General features: G+C 35.3%; 8 protein-coding genes across 10 annotated transcripts; 6 read left to right on the top strand and 2 right to left on the bottom strand.

The window, feature by feature from the left end:
- Positions 1-915: 915 nt before the first annotated feature.
- On the top strand, positions 916-3303 carry LOC105637870 (Alkaline-phosphatase-like family protein). The gene has a single exon (XM_012221522.3). The coding sequence runs from the start codon at positions 1218-1220 to the stop codon at positions 2700-2702; it is 1485 nt and encodes a 494-aa protein (XP_012076912.1). The 5' UTR covers positions 916-1217; the 3' UTR covers positions 2703-3303.
- Positions 3304-5120: 1817 nt separating this feature from the next.
- Positions 5121-9171, top strand: ACHT2 (atypical CYS HIS rich thioredoxin 2). Of its 2 annotated transcripts, none has more exons than XM_012221520.4 (4): positions 5121-5666; positions 6963-7148; positions 8226-8390; positions 8783-9171. In XM_012221520.4, exons 1-4 carry the CDS (start codon positions 5454-5456, stop codon positions 8930-8932), a joined length of 714 nt encoding a protein of 237 aa, XP_012076910.1. In that variant the 5' UTR covers positions 5121-5453; the 3' UTR covers positions 8933-9171. The 2 variants fall into 2 exon arrangements, with proteins under 2 accessions (XP_012076910.1, XP_012076911.1); XM_012221521.4 differs by having other exon boundaries at positions 5135-5666; positions 6966-7148.
- Positions 9172-9481: 310 nt separating this feature from the next.
- Positions 9482-10977, top strand: EMB2752 (embryo defective 2752). Its single transcript, XM_012221519.4, has 2 exons — positions 9482-9835; positions 10599-10977. The coding sequence occupies exons 1-2, from the start codon at positions 9653-9655 to the stop codon at positions 10707-10709; spliced, it is 294 nt and encodes a 97-aa protein (XP_012076909.1). The 5' UTR covers positions 9482-9652; the 3' UTR covers positions 10710-10977.
- Positions 10978-11439: 462 nt separating this feature from the next.
- LOC105638341 (PRA1 family protein F3) lies at positions 11440-12875 on the top strand. Its single transcript, XM_012222134.4, has one exon. It carries the CDS (start codon positions 11561-11563, stop codon positions 12179-12181), a length of 621 nt encoding a protein of 206 aa, XP_012077524.2. The 5' UTR covers positions 11440-11560; the 3' UTR covers positions 12182-12875.
- Positions 12876-12998: 123 nt separating this feature from the next.
- On the bottom strand, positions 12999-13595 carry LOC105638340 (uncharacterized). The gene has a single exon (XM_012222133.4). It carries the CDS (start codon positions 13593-13595, stop codon positions 12999-13001), a length of 597 nt encoding a protein of 198 aa, XP_012077523.1.
- A 1998-nt stretch (positions 13596-15593) lies between these two features.
- Positions 15594-19602, top strand: LOC105637867 (S-adenosyl-L-methionine-dependent methyltransferases superfamily protein). 2 transcript variants are annotated; one of them, XM_012221517.4, is made up of 8 exons: positions 15594-15867; positions 16510-16577; positions 17057-17204; positions 17292-17372; positions 17451-17537; positions 18257-18342; positions 18805-18925; positions 19181-19602. In XM_012221517.4, exons 1-8 carry the CDS (start codon positions 15616-15618, stop codon positions 19253-19255), a joined length of 918 nt encoding a protein of 305 aa, XP_012076907.1. In that variant the 5' UTR covers positions 15594-15615; the 3' UTR covers positions 19256-19602. The 2 variants fall into 2 exon arrangements, with proteins under 2 accessions (XP_012076907.1, XP_037493083.1); XM_037637155.2 differs by lacking the exon at positions 17451-17537.
- A 361-nt stretch (positions 19603-19963) lies between these two features.
- TET2 (tetraspanin2) lies at positions 19964-22371 on the bottom strand. The gene is made up of 2 exons (XM_089724953.1): positions 21602-22371; positions 19964-20556 (listed from the first exon to the last, which is right to left on the bottom strand). Exons 1-2 carry the CDS (start codon positions 22101-22103, stop codon positions 20249-20251), a joined length of 810 nt encoding a protein of 269 aa, XP_089581079.1. The 5' UTR covers positions 22104-22371; the 3' UTR covers positions 19964-20248.
- Positions 22372-23226: 855 nt separating this feature from the next.
- On the top strand, positions 23227-25089 carry LOC105637865 (fanconi anemia group E protein FANCE protein). The gene is made up of 2 exons (XM_012221515.4): positions 23227-23702; positions 23803-25089. Exons 1-2 carry the CDS (start codon positions 23512-23514, stop codon positions 25079-25081), a joined length of 1470 nt encoding a protein of 489 aa, XP_012076905.1. The 5' UTR covers positions 23227-23511; the 3' UTR covers positions 25082-25089.
- The last annotated feature ends 183 nt before the right edge of the window (positions 25090-25272 follow it).

Genomic DNA, 25272 nt, shown 5'->3' with positions numbered 1-25272 from the left:
AAACTAAAACTCGACATCCAAACACAATCAAGCCATGATCACCGTTCATTCATTTATCTCTCTCTCCTTGATTAGACGATTTAGGTTAGTTTGGTCATTCTATTAAAAATTAACAGTAAAAAATGTGTTTTTTAAACGGAAGAACCAAGTATTACGACGGAAGTGAACCTCATGGAAGTTATAAATATTTGTATAAATATCGGAAACTACTTAAATAATTATGGCAAATCTCAGGGACGAAATAATTATTTTCCCTTTTAGTTTTGGTGGTGATCTGGTTATGAAGATGATGGTTGACAGAGACACGGTGGTGACAATAAAGATTGTGTTGGTTGAGAAAAATGATGAAAATTTGAATTTAGGTATTTTAGAGAAAAGAGATTGACAATAATATCAATGAAAACTTATAAAAAATAATTTCGTCTTTTATTCTCAAAATTAACGAAAAATTTGTATTTTTTGGACGGAGAGACCAATTAATATGACGGAAGTGAATTTTAGGAACATTATAAATATTTGTATAAATGTCGGGACTTAAATAATTATGGCAAACCTCAGGGACGAAATAATTATTTTTCCAAAGGATAATTTTGTCTTTTCCTCTCAAAATTAAAGGAAAAGGTGTAATTTTTAGACGGAAGAATCAATTAATAAGACAGAAGTAAATCTCAGAAACGTTATAAATATTTATATAAATATCGAGGATTATTTAAATAATTACGGAAATAAAAAGTGAAATAATTATTTTCACTTCTTATTTCCGCAGTCAAGTTGGGCCCATATCACGTGGGCTAGTCCATTAAGCTTTTGCCCACTGATTACTAAAATAAAGCCAACAGGTCACCAAGATTAAGCATAAAATATTTCTACACATTGAACTGCAACGAATCGTGGCCATTGATCCACAAGCCCCACCTGACATCCTCTATACAGAAATTATTCAATCACGATAAGATACTGAATATTCCTTCATTGCTTCGCCTTCTACCCCTTCGTCACCTTTTTATCTTCGTCTCTACTCCAGATGGACCACCCATTGTTCAAAAACGTTATGACGCCTAACTATAAACATCTTTATTGAAACCCTTGCTTTTCACTCAAATTCCAGTCCAATTCCCTGTTTTTAACAAGTTATGTTTCTATGATCTTCAACTGTTGATACCCATTAGACCCGGAATACAGATCAACGCAAAAGTTAAAGTCTTTTTTTGTGAATTATGGATCCTGATTCGGCTTTGAACTCCACAAAGGCTACACAGATACCATGTCAAGAAGAAGATGCACTAAGCCCATCCACTGCTCTTCTCCCTTTCAACACTGATTCCTCTGATTGTTCAAATCCTACTAAAAAACACACCACTACCATCGTCTTCATCTCACTCCTCCTCGTCGCTTGCATTTCTCTCTCTGCCGCCGCCGCTTTCGCTTTCCTCTTTTTCTCCTCTGCTTCAACTTCTTCCTCGCCTATTACGGCGACGTCGTTTTCTGCCGAAACGACTTCTCGTCCGTTGACCAAGCTCAAACACCCTGTGGTTATCTTGATTTCTTCTGATGGGTTCCGGTTTGGGTACCAGTTCAAGACTCAGACGCCGAATATTCAACGGTTGATCGTCAATGGGACTGAGGCTGAAACGGGTTTGATTCCGGTATTTCCTACTCTTACTTTCCCTAATCATTACTCTATTATCACTGGGCTTTACCCTGCTTATCATGGAATTATTAACAACCATTTTGTCGATCCACAAACTGGTGAAGTCTTTACTATGAGGAGTCACGAGCCCAAGTGGTGGCTTGGCGAGCCACTATGGGAAACTGTGGCCAATCATGGTTTAAGGGCTGCTACCTATTTTTGGCCTGGGGCTGAGGTGCATAAAGGATCATGGAATTGCCCTGAAGGATTTTGTATGTTTTATAATGGTTCAGTCCCGTTTGAGGATCGCGTGGATAAGGTTTTGAGCTATTTTGATTTGCCTAGCAGTGAAATTCCTGTGTTTATGACGTTGTATTTTGAGGATCCTGATCATCAAGGTCACAAGGTGGGACCTGATGATCCTGAGATAACAGAAGCGGTTGCTGGAATTGATCGGATCATTGGGAGGTTGATTGATGGGTTGGAAAAGAGAGGGGTGTTTGAGGATGTGAATATTATTATGGTGGGTGATCATGGTATGGTTGGCACATGCGATAAGAAGCTGATATTTTTGGATGATTTGGGTTCTTCAATTCAAATTCCAGCTGAATGGGTCCAGTCTTACAGTCCATTGCTCGCAATTCGTCCTCCTCCAAGCGTCACACCATCTGATGTTGTTAAAAAGATGAACGAAGGATTGCAGTCAGGAAACATTAAAAATGGAAAGTATTTGAAGGTGTTTCTTAAGGAGGAACTGCCCAGTAGGCTTCATTATGCAGCAAGTGATAGAATTCCACCAATTATAGGGCTGATTGAGGAGGGTTTTAAGGTGGAACAGACAAGAATAAAGCATCAAGAGTGTGGAGGAGCACATGGATATGACAATGCTTTTTTCTCCATGAGGACTATCTTCATTGGCCATGGTCCTCGGTTTGCAAGAGGGCGAAAGGTGCCATCTTTTGAGAATGTTCAGATATATAACTTGGTTACTTCAATTCTCAAGATTCAGGGTGCTGCCAATAATGGTTCTGCATCATTCCCAGGATTTATACTTTTGCCTAGTCCTTCGTAAATATCTCCTAACAAATTCCGGAGTTGTCTCAGCTGCAGAAAAATTAAGTGTTATTGCAACGCCACACATGAGCATGCATTCTGCAACAAAGGTTGATGTGAATTAATGTTATGACTGTGCACATGATAATTGAATTAGCATTGATCTCCGTTGAGGCATTCCTGATTATATTATCACCAGATTTGAACTTTTTCATCTGTTATGAGTTTTCAAATATGGAACGTGATCTGCGGATGTGTTCTCCTGCCTGTAGCGTGCTACAATGGCAAGTGATTGACCCCTTCGTTTTTTAAGAATTTTCAGCTTTAATGTATTTACAGTGCTTTACTTCCACTGGGAGCCTTACTTTTGGCAAGTGAAGAGCCTTACTTTTGGCAAGTGAAGTGCCTTTATTCATGGAATTTGAGTGTTTGTTGCATCATTCTGCTAATGTCTGTATCAGCAGATTGACTTTAAGGTTTGAGGCCAAAGTTTCTGGCTTTTACCTTTGATAGGTGTTATTTTTATAGTATTTTTAATTACTTTAATTAGTTTTTATTTAGTTTTATTTATGTTTTTGTTTAAAGTTTCATTGAATCACATTTCACGTGATCTTGAAGAATTTTATCGCATTTTTATATAAAATCACCAAAATGCAGAAAAGAGTGTTCCTAAGTAGAGACTAGCACGCCCAAACTGTGCCAGATAGCACGCCCGTGCTGAATACCTCACTTCATATTAGGCCGAAAACGACAACTCTAGCCCATACCGCTTGCATGGACCCGCATGAGATGCTTTTCTGATGTACCAATCAAGTTTAAATCTTATTTAGACACTGGAAGAGTTCTAATAAGGAAAAAAATACAAAGTCTAAACAGTTTCCTATCTCCAAAAGATTTCTTATTCAATAAAGATTCACTTTTCTAAACGAACACGAAGATATTCCAGAAAGTCTATATAAATAGAAAGACTAGCCATAGTCAAGGGTATCCATTCATTATATATTCTATCTTTTTGTTCTATTGTTTCTCTCTCTCCAAGATTTCAAGTAATCAAGATTTGTGTCAAAGTTTTTGACGTCGTTGTCGGGAATTGGCGTTACCAGTATCAATACTAATTATCTTATTATTTTTTAATGATTTTTTGTGCAACTAAGTTGTAACTCAACACCCTTCTTCTACAAGCAATAAAAGGAAAAAGAAAAGCTGTTAATTTTCAATTTGCTTCAAATTCAGATACTGTCTTGAGGGTCGATGCTTCAGTTGTCAGGATACTTTCTCATTAAAATGCTGCAATTGTGCTTGTATCTGCTGCTTTGAGTGTGCTCCTTAGTGGTAACTTGATGCCCTTCTCTCACAGACGCTAAAAAGAATTAAGCAGAGAAACTTTTACCATTCAATCCTATATACTGCGTTAACTTTCTGCTTGTGACTGCCAAAATGGTTGCCGGGAATTGACGTTACCAATATCAATACATATATTCCGTCTCCAGATAGAACAACGATACTCTTCTCATTCTATATTATTTATTGCTATTTCGTACACTTGCGAAAATCACTGTCAATCTTTTTGTCAACTACATTGGTTGCTGAATTTGGAATGTTGAAATATGTTAAAAGAGTTTGATTCCGATCTATGATAATAGATTTCTAAGGGACTAGATGATTGCCTTAAAGAGCATGATTATTTTAAAGAGCAGAAATAATCTCTGTTGGAACTTTTTATTTATGAGATTCAAAGGTCTATAAAATCTGCACATTATAGTAAGAATATATCTCCATCAAAGTGCAGCTGTAGTTTGAAAATCAAATCAAAAAAAGGTTTTTTTTCTAAAAATGTGGTGTTGGTTTCCATAAACTTCCTCACCGTAACAGTAGAATTATAGACGTTAATTGTGATGATGATGATGATGGTTAGAAAGAACAGTCTTAAGTTACATTCCGAAAAGAAAATCTGGAAATGATTTGCAAGGATTGATTAAGACTTATTGACAGTTTCCGGTAGCATCCACACCCCCCAATCAAGTTGTTGATGTGTTATCAACAACAAACGTGGGTTTTTTTGCTTTTGGCATTTTTCCGTCTGATGTTTATGTCTGAATCTCAGTTAAAGGTCTAATCTATGCCTTAACCTTAATTGATAGTATTAGTATATATGATTAAAGACTGTATTTTCTACCTTTTTTCTTTCTTTTTTTCTTTCCTTTTTTTTTTTTTTCTTTTTTTGGGAAAAAAAGACCGTGTATTTCTCAAATTGGTAATAAGTTGCATTTGATTTTTCTTCTCAAAACTTCTAGATAACGTACACTTTTTTCCCTTTATTTATACATTTCTCTCTCATTCTCTCTCTTTTCAATGGATTCATGTCGAGCTAATGACTTATAAGATTTTTACATCAGTAAATAAAAGCTATCTTAATTAAATTTGGGTGGGCAACCGGCAACCGGGCAAGGCCAACTGCTAGAAAGGAGTACAGGCCAGCTGCCGCTGAACTCGCTTGTCCCTCCATAACGAAAAACCCACTATAAATACTTACGGAAGTATCTTCTCGGTAGGATCTGGTTCACACAAAGTCACCAAGGGCCGCCAATAACAGCTGCTAATCAAGGCTCAAAGCGTTAAAAGAAACCCACTTGACCTCACTCCCTCTCCTTCCTCCTCCATCTATGGCGGCTTTTGACTTCTTGTAGTCCAATTTTATTCTTATTATTGCTTCACAATTGTTAAAATTCGTTCTTGCCCTTCTCTCAATCAATCAATCAATCTATAGTAAATGGCAGATGTTGTTCGATTACCTTTGTTTCACTCGCTTCGTTTGTCTTCTTCTTTGCTCACTTCCTCTTTAGCCTCCAACTTGAATTCTCTCCCACCTTATCTGAATAATAATCATAGTTCAGATAAGAGGATTTACCCTTTAATTTGTTCTTCTACTGGTTCTGTTTCTCGCTTAGCTTATTTGCCCAGGAAACAATTGCTTTCTTTCAAGGTATCATCTTCATTCACTGCTTTTTTTTTTTTTTTTTTTTTTTTTTTTTTTTTTTTTTTAGTTTTAATGAAAATTAGGAGTATTCTTTTGCTAATATGGTTTATTTTTTTAGTTAATATTTGATTTTATGTCTGTGAGCGAATTTTTGATAAACCCATCTGCTGAATTTTTGAGCTGAGATTTTAAACACTGGGTTTTTAGTTGCATTTATTGGGACGAGGTCAAGTGGGTTTTTTTTTATTATTATGAATATTGATTTTGGCAAATTATTTATAATAAGTGAAATGCTATTTGCATTTGTTTTGCGTTCTACTATGCTATTTTGATATTTTTGTGTTCTAAGTCCATGTTGTGGATCAAGACATGATTCTTAAAGCTTATTCCATGTTTAGCCTCCTTCCTCTTGCAAAGCTTTGTATTTCTGATTGCTTGTACTTCATTTCTTTATGCAATATGGAGCCATTAGTACAGGTTTAGACCATGCAATCTTGTAGTTTTTATTAGAGACGCATGGACGTGGGCGTATTTTGACGTACTTTATTTGGTTTTGAATAACCTTAAAATAAAATCTATATGACTGAACCTTCCCATTTTTTCTATTTGATTTTAATACATGCACTTCAAAAAAATAAGATTTCTGGCCCAGCATGCATGATTTCTTCCTTTCTTAGTCTTTATTAAATTAATGTCTAGATGAATTCTTGAAACTTCTTTGCATTTTTCAGTCTCATAATTTGTTCCACTAGTTATTTAATTGTGGCCTGCTGCAAATGAGTCAAGTTCCCCAGGGACCGTAAATGACTTGCCACCTTCAAAGTCTTAGCCAAATCCGGTGCTTGTCGTGGCAAGGCTGGTTCAACTTTCTTTTTTGTCTAGGGAGTAGGGAGTTTTTTGATTGATCCCTAAAGATAGCAAGAACAATGGTTTTAGGACTGGTATTAGCTGATGCTAAATTTTAGTCTAGTTATTTGGTTGTCGTTTTCTCTGCGCACAGAGTTTCAATACTAAATGAAATTCCATGTTTGCAATTTGTTGATGTTGCTGTTTAGTAATCAAGACATTTCTCATTATCGATGAACTATCTCCGGTAAAGATTGATTTTGCCTGTTAATTGTATGGCTGACCATTAGTCATACTAGTGGGTGACACGTTATCATTAAAAACTACCGTATATATTGCATGATATTTATCTAAATTTATTTTCTTATCATGTTTTCCTTTGCGGTTTAGAAAAATTTTTTGGTTTATTTCCCTGTGACCTGTTCTAATAGTCCTTTTTTACTTCAATCCTTTAAGCAGGTACATGCAACTGTTGCTGAAACTGACCAGCCAAAATGGTGGGAAAAGAATGCAGGACCGAACATGATTGACATTCATTCTACACAAGAATTTCTGAGTGCATTAAGTCAATCTGGAGATAGATTAGTTATTGTTGAATTTTATGGAACATGGTGTGCATCTTGCCGAGCATTATTTCCAAAGGTAATTCTGCTTTTTACTTGACATTTCATTCTTGATTTTCTACATGTATTTTCTATTGTTGTTGTATTCATATGTAACGTTGACAACTAAAGGAATTATTCTTTATGTTCCCCCACCTACCAACCAAAAACCACACACCTAACTTCACCTCTGTTAACCTGGGATGGGATCTAACTAGTCATGCTTCAGTTAACTAGTTAGTGTGAAAAATAACAATATCATTTTAGAATTTGTTTCGTCATAAGTAGATATAAATAGTTGCTGAATTCCTCCTGGTGTTGGATTATGCGGCAAGGGTATCGCAATATTAATAGTCACTAAGACATTGGGTTATGGTAACTACTGAGACCCTGCTATTAAAGTCATGTGTTTCTCTTTCATCTTTTAGTATGCATTGCCATACAGTCAAGTGGATTACCGAGTTTTAGGTCAAAAGCTTGTAAAACAGAGTCTACATTAAGATGGTTGAGTGAGAGATGGGTCCAAACTTAATCACGGTATAGTTGAGGATGGATATAACCCAGAAAATCTGAGATATATTTTGTGAATAATGCATGTTTATCAATTCAATCCCTTTTTGAGTTTTGAGCTAGTACCTTAATGAATTAAGTAAATTAATAAGTTTTAGGATATGTTGAAAGTTCCACGAGTGACGGTGATAGCCACTGCATTGTCCTTTTCTCATTATATAGTTCTTGTTTGGCAACCTTATTGGAAATAACATCTTAAATCACCATGTCGCCAATTCCTTTATAAAGTTGTTTGTTTGCTCTGCTGATTTCTTATTGAAACTGTCTAGGTGATTTTGGATGGAATTAGAAGGGCGTATTTGGCGTTCTTCCTTTATATTGGTATGAGCAAAGTGTACAATTTAAGAAGCTCAGAGAGATCATATTGACAACTACGTTTGTTAATGTGAAATAGGAGAGTAGTTCAGGATATTATTGACTGATCTTCTTCATATATATTTCTTGTACACATTTCTTAATTCTGGACACTGTTTACTTAATGTTGTGCTGTGTATATGAAGTATTCTCGGTGCACCCTGTTGATTTTATATTGTGTCCGATTGTGCAGCTCTGCAGGACAGCCGAAGAAAATCCAGATATTTTATTCTTGAAAGTGAATTTTGATGAGAACAAGCCTATGTGCAAAAGTTTGAATGTTAAAGTGCTTCCTTACTTCCACTTCTATCGTGGTGCTCATGGACAACTAGAATCTTTTTCATGTTCACTTGCTAAGGTCGGTTTTTCTTTTCTGCCATTAATACTTTTGACATGTGATAACCGAAACCTGTGATAAACCCCTAGAATCATATATTATACACCGGAAGTCAAAAACCTACTAGTATTTCCACCATATCTGAAGACTGAAATGTGAAAGATTATCTTGCTCTCCAGTCTTGGGGATACAATCAGAGCATGTCCATGAAGTGGGCATGGCTTTTTATCCAGTTAGTTCAGATTGGGTTGACGTTTAGGAGCTCTGCATATTTCTGTCAGGACCCCCTAATTAGTTGAATATTTGAATCCCTTGCATAACATGGAATAAATTAGTACAGAAATTTTCAATTTTCCAACTTCTCTTTACAAGTTGATGTTGACTGTTATTTGTTGACCCTAAATCAACTGCAGTTTCAAAAAATAAAGGATGCTATTGCAACGCACAACACAACCCAAAGCAGCAGCAGCAGCAGCAGCGGCGGCAGTCCATCAATGGGAATTGAAGAAATTACTCTTGAATCAGTATCGACTCCAAGAGAGAAGCCAACAGGAGCGGCATAAACATAGGGCTTTTTAGTTTAAATATTTGTCTATATAACATGCTATCTGGTGTATTATGCTGCCTGTCTAATAGACCTCCATGGCATGGTATCCACTGTTATTCTGTATATTTTCATTTTTCTTTGTAAAAGAATCAAAGCAAAAATTCTCATCCAGGCATTCTTTGTAATTCTTGCTCTGCCTGTTATGTTTGTACCTCAAAAACTCTTAAATGGAAGTGAAACTTCACTTGGGAGTAATTTTTACCTGACTTATTCTGCACTTGATCAAAGAAGCCAGGGAATTTTCAGTTGATGCTCCACTGAATAGTTGAGGCTTAAGTGTCAAACGCCAATTGCTTTTTTTTTTTTTTTCGATTTTCCAAGTGTTTTTGTCTCCGGATTAGAAGCATTTGATAATTACCTGTCTAAGAAGTAACTTAAACTCACGAAAAAAGATATTAATTATTTAATTAATTGAGAAAAAAAATGAATATAAATGAATATAATTGTAAAAAAATAATTAAAAGTTAAATATTAAACGTTTATAAAAAGCTCCAATTTTGTAATTTTACCGTCTTTACTCTTGGCCTCATCCTTTAGCCCACTTGCCCATCTACGCCCGCTACGTACGTGGGTTTTCAACTTCCGACGACAATCCTTATCTTTCCGATTTTCTGTCGCAAACAATTTGTACCTAATACGCCGATAAGCAAGAAAAGCCAGTAGAGAGTGTGTGAAAATGGCGAGCTATCTATGGAGGAAATACGCAGAATATCTGTATACCAAGTGGGAGAGGACGATTCTTTGGGATATGATTGATCCGTACAGGAGACCCAAATCTTTTACTCCTCTGGTCACTATTTATATAGCCGCTTTCTACACTGGAGTTATTGGCTCAGCCATCACTGAGCAACTCTACAAGGTAAACTCCATTACTTTCATCGACTTTTTCTCTCAGCTTTTTGCGTCGGAAGTCGACTTGTTTTTTTAATTTTATTTTATTTATTTGTTTCAATTTTGGCTTTGACTATTCAAGCTCTTGCTTAGTATAGATTGATTGTTTGGGTTTTGAAGCTTTTGATTGAATCTGAGAGAAATTTATTGGAGTGGTTCTCTCCAGTGTATTTATCAAATTATAGTGGCTGATTAATCATGGAAATGGCGTAACTTTGTTCCAAAATTGCAATTGCTAGAAGTCTATTCATAAAAATCCGGCCTTTCTTCCAAAGGATTACATTTAAGCTATGAAGAAAGGAAAAAGAAACCTAGATGAGTTCCAATTCAAGCATTTTCAATTTTCTAGGACAACAAAAAGTTGATTTGAGAAAACTCCAAATGGAAATTTATTCTTTATATTTGTTTGATTACTCGTGTCACTCTGATTAGCATTTTGCAGCGATTCAAAGTAGTATAATGGCCTCTGCATATCCACTTTGTTTAGGTTTTAGTTTCTTGTTCATTTATCATCAGGTTTTGTCATTGGTTTCTATGTGAGCTTTCATTTATGCACTTTTTTTTTTATCTTTCTAGACATTGGGTGAAAACAGCATTTCTATTTTCTACTACATAATCTGACTATATCAATTATTGTAACTTGGTCTTCAAACTTATTTGTGGGTCATTGAAATTATTATAATTCACTGTCTGGGCTCTAATTGAAGAATTTTGCCTCTTGGTTTAAACAGGAGAAGTACTGGGAAGATCACCCTGGTGAGGCAGTGCCTCTCATGAAGCCAAAGTTCTACTCTGGTCCTTGGAAGGTGCTTAGAGGAGAGGTTCCGACAACCAATCAGTGAAAACCATAACAATCATTTTATTTGTCTTGAGTTTCTTAGTTTATATTGTGCAAATGTCACAGGTTTCACAGATTTTAGCTAACTATCATATACTATGTTGTTTTGTTGCTCAATCCCCAAATGTGAAGGAAGTTTATTTAGTCACTTCTTGAGACATGTTTTGTATTTGAGAAAACCTGGTGTTTCCATGAACCAAAAAGATGCTTTTCTTAGTATGTAACAAATCATCTCATCAATTGAAATGTCTTCCCAAGACCTTTTTCCTGTTTCCTGTTCTCTTATATGTTGGATAGATGAAGGTTCTTCAATATTTAACCTTTAGACTGCTGGACCCAATGAGATTGGGGCTTTATTTTATACAGGGAGTACACATAGTTTGGTTCAACTCAAAATTAAGCAAGCTAAAAACAATAGAATATTTTTTTCAACTGAATTTCATTGGAAATTAAATTCAACCGAAATAACACTGAAATGATGGAAATTTTCTTAAAATATATGATTACTGTAATATACATGTAAATATATTATTTGTAGTATATTGATACATATAAAGATAATTTTGGGGTTTTTGATTTTGACATTACTTTATACAATTCGAGTTTTTACGATTTGGTGAGTTAAGGATAATGTTCCGTTATTGTATTTATGATATTATTTCAGACTTTTTAATAAATTAAAAAAAAAATCCCTCGTTACAACGCAGTAATATCCTAACATAAATAAACCATCCCTGTTTTCTCATGCTCTCTTAGCCTTTTAGAAAACCGTTATGTCCACTTTCTTCTCCATCCTCCTCGTTACGATTTCCTCATCTCCGCCACCAGTTTTTGTCTCTATAGATCATCAGAAATATGACAACTTATGGAACCATACCTGCAGAACCACACCCATCAGAAAACTTACGCATCATTTCAAACGCAAAGGAAAGGATCGAGACGAGCCTTGGAACAAGAAGATCATGGAAAGAAATGATCAATCCACAATCTTTCAACCTTCCATCTTCATTAAACGAATCTGTTCAAAAAATAAAAATAAATATAGCATTCTTTCGCTATAATTATGTTATTGTCATATTGTCCATTCTTTTCCTCAGCCTGCTTTGGCATCCTATTTCACTAATCGTCTTTATAATCATGATGGCTCTATGGCTGTTCTTGTATTTCCTGAGGGATGATCCTCTAGTGGTTTTTGACATTGTAATTTATGATAAAGCCGTGATGGTATTCTTGTTGATGGTTACAATTACCATGCTTTTCCTTACAGATGTAACGGATAATATCATTGTTGCTTTGTTTATAGGAGTGGTGGTTATTTTGGTTCATGGAACATTTAGAAAAACAGAGGATTTGATGTTTATGGAGGATGAAGAAGGGTTTGGATCGCCTGGCGTATTGCGTGCAGCTGGTGGAGCTAATATGGCAGCCACTGTGCCTCTTAAAAATGCTGCATCTTCTTCATTTTCTGATTCCTAGGGAGGTTCATTGGAGAGTTCTTTTTTTTTTTTTATCCTTTATAGATGAGAAAATTCTTTGCTTTTCTTTCTTTTTTTTTTTTTACATTCTTTCCTCTTGATTTGATTGCTAATGACAATGAGCTATAGAATAAAACAGCATCGTGTCTTCATCTAGTTTATCCCTTTATTAATTATTGCTTCATACATTGGATATGCAAATCTAGAACCTTGAAAATTACCACACTGAATATGCATTGCTATTGTGTTTTTCCTTTTGTTTAAGTCGGACAAAAACTACCCATATGTAAACTAGTTATTTTATTTTGTAACTTTTCCTGTAAACCCACAACAGCATCTTGTTTCTCCACCAACTGCACTTACCCACCCCCAAAGGCTAAAAAAGAAGGGGGCAATTGCCCCCTCCTCTCCCTGCCCAGGGGCGAAGAGGCAAGGAAAACGAGATTCTGGAAGAGTTAAAGGTATTAAAGCAAATAGGTGTAGGTGCAGGTCTTAAACCTCGGACCCAGGACCTGGCTGTAAATAATTGATGCTCTGCTTGTAAGCTATTGAGGCTTTATTAGAAAACAGTTAGTTCGGGCTTGAACCTGAATTTAACTAGAAATTATAAATGAGTTGAATCTTTATTGAGCCGAGCTCAAACTCAATATATTATTACTCAGCTTAAATTGGTTCGACTGATTTTTAAAGTCTTATCAAGAGTTACACTAGTTTATAAATACTTAATTAGGTTCCTCTATTTTAAGCTGTTTGGGGCTATTTTGATGCCTTTGCTTTTTGTGTCATACATAGATTGACTACAAAACGAGTAACAAATCTTAGAGCTTAAGGGACAAGTCAAGTATATCATCTTGACCATTAGTATTTGAAAGATAATTACAAATTGTCTGCTCATCAGCTGCGGAATCTGAACCTAAAATAGTCTTCTGTAAAAGGAACGTACCAACATTTGCAAGTGACGATGGTGTTGCATTTAAAGTACAGTTCTCCTTTGACACCTTTTTCATGGCTACTTGAGCTTCTTGTTTCATCGATGGCCTGGAGAAGTTCAAGCTTTCATGTTTATAATGAAAAGTTGAGTTCAGTTTAATTCTATTAAGAGGAAGAGAGACGGTAGCCATGCTTGAACGATAACAATGGTGGTGCAAATAAGGGTAGCCACCAAAAACTTGTCCTCTCGCAAGAATTCTCTCTCTTTTATGCGCATTTTGGTGTCCTCCAAGTGCTTGAGAGCTATCGAATTTCCTTTCACAATAGTTGCATGAGAAAACTCTTGCAAAAACATCATCGTCGCGATGAGCTTTAGATGAATTGTTATCATCTGTGTTAATCAAGCAATCGATAAGTTTGAGCTCTCTTTGATTTGAATAACAACTTCTAGATTTTGGTTTTCTTTCTTTCCATTGTGACTCCATGGATGATTCTTGCTAGTAGAAAATCCTGATTGCTTGAATTTCTTGATTTACAAGGAGAAGAAATCAAGAAAATGCTTTGCTTGTCTATAATGGAATCTTATGAGCTATTTATAATAATTTGCTAATGCAATAGATCAATATAATATAATGTGGGAAATTATATACCATACTATTTGGCTGAACAGATACAGTACGACAATATAATTGATAGATTTATCTATTGTAACACATAGATATGCAATTCAATTAAAATTGTGGCTATGTTCAACGCGACGTGTCAATTATATAAAAGCTCGAATATCACTGCCCTACATCTATTTAGAAGACTCATGGAAGGTACGACAATTTTATTTTCACTTACATATATAGACATGAATCTGCCTTTACGTTCAAGCAATTTAGCAAAGGCCAAAATTTTGGAGATAGAAAATCTATGCATATATTGGCTCCTCACTTGGACTAAACACTGTAAATTAAGTGCAAGAGTGCCTTGTCTCCATCATGCGGAGGCAAATCAGTCGGCCTCTCTTTTGTAGACCACACACCTGATCTCCCGTGCTGTTCCACCAACTAGATAGCTAGTTACATAATGGTTAGAGGGTACTATTTCAAGTGTGCTTTCTTCCATTTTAAGTAACAGGTTTTCCTTCCTCCTTCCATGCGCATAGCTAATTCTCGAGGTATCGAGGCCCCGTACCCACCTTTTTTTTATTTTCTTTTCGGTAATGATTACCTGCCTTTTCCGCCTGAATATATTTAATTTAAGATATTTTAATTATTTTCTGGTCTGAACCCAATATGCTAGGCCTTTGATAAATCAAATAGAGGAAACCAAAAACAAATTAGCATTAATGTACTTCATTTTGTCTAAGTTTTAATTTGTAATAAAAAATACATAAATTCCGATCTATATATAATAATAAAAAAATGACTTTTGTCATATTTCAAAATAAAATTAAATTAAGTGGACGAGGAGCTGAAATTAAAAAAAAAAGAGTAATTTTTAATTAATTGATTTGCAAATATATATATATATATATGGAAAATTTATTTGTCTTGTCGATTTGAATAAAATCTTTTTTATAGATCTGTTTGTCTGTCTAAAGCCAAAACAAGAAGTACCTGAGAAAGCTGAAAGCATCTCTTACATATCAAAGATAAATTATCTCTTCTTCTTCCTTCTTTCCTAACCTAACCACCGCCAGAACCCAACAAAAATGAAGAAAAGAAGTTGACAGTGGTAGGACACTACACTATCTCCACCGAGAGGGGCCATCTTCTAGCCCTTAACCTACAGCATCAACATTATATGTATAGCTTTTCGTTTTCAAGCTTCACCATCATAATCAACGGAGAATATGAAATTTAAGAGTACATGCACTTTCAACTTTGAAGGGTTGCATGTTTGTGTGTATATGTATATATATATATATATATATATATATATATATTTTGTATAAATACTCCATACCCTTATTTACATCAAATGTCTACATTAGATATACCTTATATAAATATTTAGTGTATTCGTGTAAATAAATATTTGTTTACGTGTACATGTGCACAAAAGAAGGAAAATAAAAAGAAGAGCAGTGTTTATGTTTATTTTGATTTAGAAAATGGAAAACGATAATTATAAAACAACTATTTCCAAGGAAAACTTTTTATACGTAATCCCTCACTTAATAGTAAATATGACAAAATAGTTTAATATAGGGATGATCCAACTATTTATACAAACTGCAAGGATCAAATAGTAATGATAGTCAAAACAATTCAGGGACTACATAGTAATTTATCCATAAAGAAAATTAAAAAAAGAAAAAGGGAAAAAGAGTAAAAGACCAACCACGCAAACGGCAGGTACGTCAGAAACGCGAGAGCAAATCTAAACCATAAAAACTGTGCATATCGTCAGCTAATCCTACGGTGACAAGCCAAACACGTTATTGGCTTATTCTAAAACCAATTCCAACATATAAATAATTAAATACAAACATATATATTCTAGCAAGTGAAAATGTCAAAGATGGCCAATCCACTATGTTTGAAACTGCAGCAAAGGATACCAGTTGTAGCTACTGTTTATTCTTACCGTGCTTGTATCACGAAGAAACAGCAGAGGAAGTGGAGCAGTGAATTCAGACCACCCCGTAGGCTAGTGTTAGGACTAGGGGCTTCATTTTGGGCGCAGTTTATGAGCATGAGTAGTGCAGGTGGAGGTGGCAAATCTTTCATTGCTTCTGCAAGGCAAAAGGGTGCTGTTGAAGAGGTGAATTTTCAGCCTTTATGATTCTTTTCTTGAATTTGGTCTCTTGGTTTTCTCGGATTTTGATTTTTTTTAATGGAATGGGGGTTTTAGATTTATGGAGGGTGTTTGAATGATTGTGTTATTATGGCTTGTGGATTGCTCCAATTTGAACTTTTTTTTTTTTTTGTAATTTGTACAAGAAAAAGTAAAGGACTAGTGAACAAGTTGTTTTATGGCCTCTAATTACCTTTTAAGAGGTCTGTTTGATTCTTTAGGAATTTGATAGATTATCCTTCCTGCTGTATTGGTTTTCTGTGAATTTTGATGCATAGGAAGGACATTCATCTTGTAAAGTTATTTTTCCATATTTGCACAGAAATTGAGCATCACTTCTTTAAAATGGAAGATAATAAAACGTTAAGAGCTAACAGAAAGAATTTCTTTTGGAAAAAAAAAAAAAAACCTCCTTCATTTAGTACATGTAGCCTGAAAATTTTGCATTTCGATGGGTCTCATATTTCCCTTCACTTTCTTTTAAGAGAGCTTTTGAGCCATGGCCATAGCATGGTCTTATTTTTTGAATTATCTCACTTGTTCAAAATTTTGTGCTTATCTTGGATGCTAACTGTCACTTCTATTTTCCTACCTGCCTTGAATTTTTAGGTATTGAAGAATGTTGAATGGCCAGCGCAGTTTCCCTTTAAGGAGGAGGATTTCCAGCGGTTTGATGAGTAAAGGCCATGCCCTAAACTAGATTTTATTACTTTCACTAAATTCTGTGTACGTTTTCTTTTTCTTCTTTTTTCCCATTTGAGGTCGTCTTTTCATAGGTGTTGGCCTGTAATTTTGGTTGTGACCATCTACTGAAAGTTGGTGATGCTTTGCTCAATCTGAACTGTTACGGTGTATATAAAAACAAGTTACGAAATTACAGTTGCTTCACATATAGTATAGGCTATCTATCCTCTCTGCTTTCCATGCTATAACTTGTATGCTTGAGGTGGAATACGATGTTACAAATATTACTGATAATGCATTATACTTCAAAGTTAGGCTTAGTAGAGTGATTTTTTTTTGCAGAGTTTGTTTTACCCAACAGTGTTTTTATACCTTGTAGTAGCTTCAAACATTTTGGATTTTAATTGATCTGTATTCATCTTAAGAACTGAGTTTGTAGAAAACTCTGAATCTCAAAATTTGTTATTTTAAGGTCATCAGACTCATTATTCTATGAAGCTCCCCGATTTGTAACGCACATTGATGATCCAGCCATTGCTGCACTGACTAAGTACTACTCAGAGGTTTTCCCTCCCAGCAATACTCCTGGAGTTAGCATTCTGGACATGTGTAGCAGTTGGGTGAGACATTTCTAATTGGTATTCCAAGCTAATTATGTATTGAATATCCTCGTTAACAGGACCTCATCCCTGGCTTTTTATATGTAGGTCAGCCATTTTCCAAAAGGATACAAGCAGGAAAGAATAGTTGGACAAGGCATGAATGAAGAGGAGCTTAAGCAGAATCCTGTATGATACTTAGTAAATATAATCTTTTTATTGATTACAAGTTAAAACAATCCACTGATTGGGTTATTGTATCTGTAGGTTTTGACAGAATATATTGTTCAAGACTTAAATTTGAATCCTAAACTTCCATTTAAAGATAATTCCTTTGATGTCATAACTAATGTGGTATGTTTGTTTTTCCTTTCTCCTCATATTTGATCGTCTCTAAATAGTGCACTCTTACATTCTTCTGAGGAACTAGTTTCACAAAATTGAGATTTGAATTTCCTTATGTCCTTAATTGAACAAAAATTCTGCTTAGTTGTGGTTCTTTGAAACAGTTGTCCTCAATGGTTCTTATTTGCCCTAAAAAGCTGGTATCATGGCTGATGATTTTTACTTTCACGGGTTTTTTAGGGGCTGGTTCTTTAAAATTGAAGATAATGTCTCTATGAGCAGAATATGATAAGAACCATTCACCAGTAAATTTTTTTGTGAGACTCCTATTTTCCAATGAGATGATGAGAGTTTTGTAATTGACATGGAAATTGTTCTGATTGTTGTTGTTACTTATTGGATTCACTTAGGACTGCATAAGATTTCAGGTTTTATATGTCACCCCCCAAGCATAATGTTGGTACTGAGGCTACAAAATAAATCTTTAATCTCTTTTGCATCACATTCTAGAAATAACTTGCAAACTATAGTTTCTTGCAAAGTGATCGCCTCAGCTGCCACCATTTTATTGTAAGATTCCTTGTCATTTTCCAATTTCTGCTATATAGATTATTGTCAGTTCTTTTCTTTTCCTTTTCTTTTACAGGAATTGTTTGGGATTTTCCTTGGAAATTATGTTTAATGACTATTAAATTTTGCTTTTTGAACTTTGCTGGAGCAATTCATAGGTCAGTGTTGATTACCTAACAAAGCCTCTTGATGTGTTCAAGGAGATGTGCCGGATACTTAAGCCTGGTGGATTAGCTATAATGAGGTGAGAAGAACTTTTGTCCACTTTTGATTTTGTAGAAGAATCTGTTCATTGAAAATTGTTTTGTCATCTGTTTAAAGCATGGTTATTTTCATGAAGCAATTCCTCGAGATATAACAAAATTATTAGTTTTGTTTATCTACACAGAGTTTGTTTTAGATTGTTATCTTGATTCTCAAACAATTTAGCAAACTTCAGAATTCCAGCTTGCAAATGTCAATCAAACAAAAAAAAGGGTACACTGTAACTTGTAGGCTTTTCTCTGTTATTGATAAGAAGTTGAATGCGGAGTCTAGGATTTAAGGTTCAGTTGAATAGGTAAACAATGTACAGAAGTTATGCTCCTGCAATAAAATGTTGGATAACTGATCTACTGTAAAGCATGTCTTGTTTTCTCAATTATGTAACTTTTCTTTTTCATTCTGCTTGCCATTTCTAATTTTGTGGAATGCCTTTGGGTATCAGCTTTTCTAATCGTTGCTTTTGGACAAAAGCAATCTCTATATGGACATCAACTGGTGATGCTGATCATGTGTTGATTGTGGGATCATATTTCCATTATGCTGGAGGATTTGAACCTCCTCAGGTAAGCAACTTCTTGGTAATCTATTTAGTGATAATAAGGAGTTAGCTTCATGACCTTGAAGTTTTCCTTTCCTGTGAGAGCATATCATGACTTTACTCCATTGATAGTTGATTTAAGACGGAAAAAATCCACTCACAGCAAAATTGCATTTCTTATTGCTTTACTGTTGGTTGTTTCCCAATCTTTTGCAAAAAAATTCATATTGGATCTTTTCTTTTTATATGTTAGAAATGACTGATTTGCATTTTTCTACAGGCTGTGGACATATCTCCTAACCCTGGACGTTCCGATCCAATGTACATTGTTTACTCTAGAAAAAAGCATCTATAGCTTGAGCGGCCATGGACAGATTGAAGATTGACAGCCTAAATTTTGTGGCTACTGAATTTATGCTTTCCCCCATTATTTTAGTCGTCGAACTGTCATATTAACTTTCACCTTCTCAGTGCCAGAGGAAGAGCCATTTGCTGGCGTAAAAACCCATACGGATCAAGATTGAAAGACTTGAAATTGTTACCAATACATCCTTATTATTTATGATATAATCATTTTTCGGAAACACTCCAGAAGCAGAATTAGGCACTTTTCTTGAACTTTATGTATAATCTTTATGTTTAGTTCTAAAGACCAAAATATTTGAAATCTTGAAACATAGAAGACACGGTGAGTTTCTTGTTTCTTGTTCTATGAAATTACAATCATATACGTAAACAATATTGTTTATCCAAGATTCGCAAGATCAAAAAGTGCTGCCTTGCCAGTTTCTTGAAAGCACACGTAGTAAGTTTCTTGCTTCTTGTATTATGAATTTATAATCACACGTAAACAAATAGTTTATCCAACATTTGGAAGAGCAAAAAGTACTGCTTTGCCAGTCGGTGAAGTCGGTGCCTTTTTTTTCCTTTAAAAAAAATATACTTTTCGTGGAGCAACATACGCTTGTCATTTGTCAGCATGTGAACAATTACAGGTAATGGCAAAGTGGAAAACTATAAATGGAGAGTCCAAGATGTCTGAAAAGGAAAAAAGAAAAGAGAATCCAGGAAGCTACAACAGCCATTAAAATTAAAAATTAAGAATCAAATTCTCGTGAAAGGTGATAATTGAGATTCTAATTCTAGTATCATATTTCACAAGTGGTTTCTCTAGGAGTGTTCACTGTCAGTCCATGCATTGTAGATAATAAAGTACAAAGAAGAATATATACACCTAATGACAAAGGCCACAGAAAATACAGGAGATATCAGATAAAACAGACAAGCAAAAAACACCAACCCAACAACAGTATCAGAACTCGAAGTTGTGCTGTCCTTGGCAACAAGATCAAACCCAACCCTGTTTGTATCGGCGAAAAAGATCTTCAGTTTGAGCATTCTTGAAGGCACTACAGGCAATTAGATACACCCAAATAAGCACTACCACTGCCACAATAAGGATGATATTAGCTTTTCTCCATTCTTTCCTTAGATTCCCTAACAAACCAGCTCTGCAAGAATTGCAATTGTAGCAGAGCTGGCTTTGGTCATTGTTCCACAAGTAACAGTCTGGGTCTGCTGTTGGGTTTGCTGGGTTTAACCATAGTGTTGGATTCACATAATTGTACCCACAAACTGTTGGGGGCTTACAACACCCTGACTGTGACACATAGAGTTTCTCATTAGTTTTAAATTAAGAGAAAGAACAAAAGGAATTAATCACGAGAAAAAGAAAAGCAAAGGAAAGCATCCCACCAAACACCAATACATTACATAGCTGTCAACCATATAAGCTCCACAGTGTGGAAATTTTTCTTTGGTTTTAATTTTTCTTTTTTTATCTTCTGCAATAAAGACAAATGGATGACCATAATAATGCAAGGGATTACTTTACTTTACTCTGCATTCTATGATTTATCATAATTGATCTAGTTGGTAGGTAATCTATTGGCACAAACTTTCCTGGGTTCATTTTCAAGAATTCCGTTTTCCATCATTAGAGTACCAAGAATGCCCCACACAGCATGACAATTGACATGGTTCTGTTTCTTTCTAGTGCATTATCAAAAAACAAGTCTTTCTGATTTATAATTAAAGATATGAAATGTCAAAAAGTTAACTAATTAATATGGACCACAAAACTCTAATCCGTTTTAAGTGCTAAATCAACATCTATAATGCCATGAGGGTCCCATTAAAATTCTTTCAAGGCAAAACTTACAAAAAAAAAAAAAGGGGTCCTGCCTTGAACCACCTTCTTCCTGCACTGCACATCTAGGTCTAGCTACGTCTTATCATTCCAGCAGCTTCTTTTAACCAACACCTCAAATCTTCCCAATTTAAATGATTTCACAAATAGAAAGAACTCAATTCACTAACAATTAGTATATTAGAAAGCTTAATTAGTAAATAAAATTGAAATTCCCTCTCTTGTAGTTATTTACATGTGAAGAAGGAGACTAAAATTAACAGTTTAAGCAAAGAATAAAAAATTATAGATTCATTCCTGTCCTTCAAGTTTTATCCAAGTATAGCTGTACAGCCATTTGAGTGAGCAATGAGCATAATATAAAACTTGAATATCAAATGGACATTGCTACAAGCTTAGCACAAAGCAGAAAAGATAAGATTCCATTATATGCTAATACCCTTAATAATCAAATTTAGAATGTGAAAAGATAAATTGAAGAAAGAAAAGAACTTGCCTGAAGAGGAGAGATATGGGCGGTGAAGAACTGATCAGCAGTGATATAATTCTGACTTAATTTAGCACAGACATCGCTCTCAGCCAAACAATTCCTAATTTTAACCCAATTCTTTGAATTCACGACGTGATTTCTCAGCCAAGAGGAAAATCCTTCAAGCCTATATTCTTTATAACCTCTCCCGGGAACATCATACCCGCCATCCGGGCGCGTGACAACAAAAGCGAAAACGAGTAGAATTAAGAGAAGTCCGATGAGAATGGCCATGCAGCAGAGATAGAAACCAAGGAGTGTCTCCTTATACCAGTAGGCGCCGACGAAGCCGGCGAGCGAGACCAGGAGGACGAGGATTCCGAGAAGGACTACCGGCCAGCGGAAGAGATGGATGCACCCGTTGTCCGGTTTGGAGGCAAGCCAGATACCGGAAGCTATTATGGGAATTGAGCATAGAAAGGCTACGAAATTAAGAACTGCTGTTATGTTGTTGGCTACACCCATGGTGATGGATTTGGAGAAAGAGTGGAAGAGAGAGTGAGGGAGTGGTAGTTGAAGATGAGGCTTTGGTTTGCTTCTGTTATAGTAGTGTTTTTATTGTGAATTTTTTTGACTAACTTTCAACCTCTTAAGACCATACTATATACTGTATACTACATAGAAATAAATCATTCAAGTAATTGTGAGTGTGATTTACACATGTAAAATTAATTTTGGTCGGAAAAATTTCTCGAATTCAAAAATTGGTATAAAAATTGTCTCAAACGTGTTCTGTATAAATCCTACAGTACTTGAATAGAATATATGGAACTTCAAACTTTTATAATCGGTATGGTTATTTATTTAAATTAATTTTATTAATACATTAACAATTATTGTTTCTAAAGGTTAATATAGTATTTTAGAAAGTAAGACGAACAAAATTTAATTTTAGGATCATACTAAATAGATATAATTTAAAATTTGATTAAATTACGTATTTTAAATTGTATGAAATCAAATACTAAAAAGTTTTATTGATCTTTTTATTAGTACGAGATTCTTTTAATTTTGTATCGTCCATTATATTATTTTGATTAATTAAATTTATTCCTGAATAAAAAAAAATCAAATGCGATACGAAATTCATTTGAAATGAATTTTACAGCTCTTTCAAAGAATTGAAACCAACGGTGCGTTAGAGCGAGGATAAGGAGATTAATATGGTCATGTAATCGTGCAAATCCTGCATGTGGGGACTGGGGAGTGACCCGAAGCTTCCCCTGTGACAATGCCATGTGGGGTTGGCCGTCCATATCTCCACCTTCTAAGATGACGCGTTTTGACATGAAATGAAACGCCGAAATTAGTATCCCGAGTATTTGTTTTTTTTAATCCTGCAATTCAGGGGCATATCGAACTTTTGAGAAGCAACTTGCTCTGTTTACTGTTGACTTTTTTTTTTTTAATTAGGAAAAACTCTAATTTCCTGTGCATTATAATAATTTGGAAATTTTCAGTTTTCCTTTCAGACGTAAATAAAGTTTATTCTGTTAAAAAAAATAAAAATGTATTGGTGACAAGTCATATTCTGCTTAACGATTAAAACTACACGTCGCACATTCTGTAAGTGATCCGGCTGTAATGGAGTGAGCTACCCGTGTGCTAAAATTTAACGCAGGGAATAATGGCTCTTGACTCATAAAATCATCAGTTAAACTACACGTCGTCCATAATCATCATAGACAAAAGCAACCAATCCGTCGCCAAAAGATTTGAACGACAAATCGTGTGCGCAACGTGGAGTTTAAGAGTGCACACGCCTCTACTCTTCCACACCACTCAGTTCAAACTATTTTTCCCGCATTTTCGATAGGAATTTCCCAAAATTTTCCGTTATCCACAGCAGAAAAGAGAAGATAATCGAACAGAAATGGAGCAATGGGTTCCACTCTTTGATATCTTCCTCAACTCCTTGACGCCAGAAACCGAAGCATCTCTGTGGTTAAAACAATCTTTCAATCCTTCATCATCCACCCCGGTCACCACAGGCTCGTTCATCACTTTACTCACTAAATCCATTGATGCAATTATTAGTTGCTCATCTCCTCCATCCACAAAGAAGTAAATTCATGCCTCTAAAAACTCAATGTTGGTCAATTTTCCCTTTTTTTTTTTCTTTTATGTTGAATTTCATTGCCTCTTACTCTTGTTTTATTTACAGGGTTATGTTTATACAGACATTGCCGAATATGGTGCAGTCGAGAATTTTATCCTTTCTTGCTTTTGAGCACGAGATATTTTCCAAACGGGACTTGTCTATTTTGGCCAGGAGTTTGTTGTCAGATGATCAGGGGATAGATTTCTGGGTCAAGAGTGCTGCCTGCCATCTGCTCGATGAAGTGTCTGACTCAAACTATGAATGGATTTCGGGCTTGAATTTGGATTCTGGAGAGCAGAGAGTTGATGAAGAGTTTGACTCTTTCCCAGTTTGTCTTAAGGATGCCACTAGTGCTGCTCAATCGGTTCTCCCGTGGCTGCCCGTGTCACTTGATGAATTGCATTCAAGGGAATTGTTCAGTATTCATGACAGTGAACAAGATTCATCGACTCAGTTCGGAGAGGATGGAATAGTGGACAAAATTGTGGAGGAAATGGAGGTTGATTGCGCTGTGAATGATCCTTTGGAGCCAGAAATTCAAAACGTGGCGGCTAGTCTGAGAGCCCAAGTTATGAATTTTGAGTCTCGCTCTAAAACCGTAGAATTAGCTGATAGAATTCGCCAGCTTTGTCTTGAGAAAGGAGGAAATTCTTTTGCGGTTCTGGATTTGATTGAACCTTGGAAAGCGGATGATGAGATTGCTTCCATTCTTATTTCTCATTTTTCAATTGGAACTGATCAAGAAGAGCTTGGATGGCCAAGTCAAGTTCTCAGTTCAATTGTACTTCCAAAGATGCTGGTTCTTGAAGAGCCAGCTTCTCGTGTGCTGGTGACTGCAATGATACACTACTGCAAGCTTCACCAAAAAGCTGCGGAATATGCATTATTGTTTCCTTTGATAATGAGAACTGGTGGCATCAATAACGCTATATGTGATGTCATCACAAGGATTCTTAAGGAATGCTTACATTCAGTTCATGTTTCAGCATTTTGCCATAAGCTGCTATGTGGAGAAGGCAGGAAAAGATTCACCTGTCTTCCTTGCCACCAGTGTCTGATATCCGATGAACTGGTATGGACAGAATCATTGTTTAACCTTTTCCATAACGTTTTAAATCTTAATGTCAACTTAACTCAAGATTCAGTTGATCAAATAGTTCTCCGGGTTCAAGAACTAGCTCAGAGGTTCTCAAAATCTCTAAAATTTGGGAACTTTTTGTTATGTTTCATTACCAAATGTTCTTTATTATTGAAGTTTCATAAGCTCTCACTGGAACAGTCGGTTGGGCAAACCAATACTATTGTTACTAAATCTATTTTATCAAAATTGGCTAGCTTCTAGCTTCTAAATTGGTTTTTAGTGATTTTTTTCTCTTTTTTGTTTCTGCGAGTCTAAATCAGTTTAAGTGCTACATAAAATGTAAAATATTTTAATTCTCACTTGATATAGGTATATAGGTTGTTTGAACTTTGGGTTGTTGAAACATAGGTTTTAATCATGAGGCAAGGGGGCAAGCTATATAGAAATTTCGA

Source organism: Jatropha curcas, chromosome 8 (genome assembly GCF_041381405.1).
Source record: "Jatropha curcas cultivar XTBG-Jc1 chromosome 8, XTBG_Jcur_1.0, whole genome shotgun sequence".
Lineage (NCBI taxonomy): Eukaryota > Viridiplantae > Streptophyta > Magnoliopsida > Malpighiales > Euphorbiaceae > Jatropha > Jatropha curcas.
Note: the sequence above shows the minus strand (reverse complement) of the source record. Positions and strands in the feature narration are given on the sequence as shown.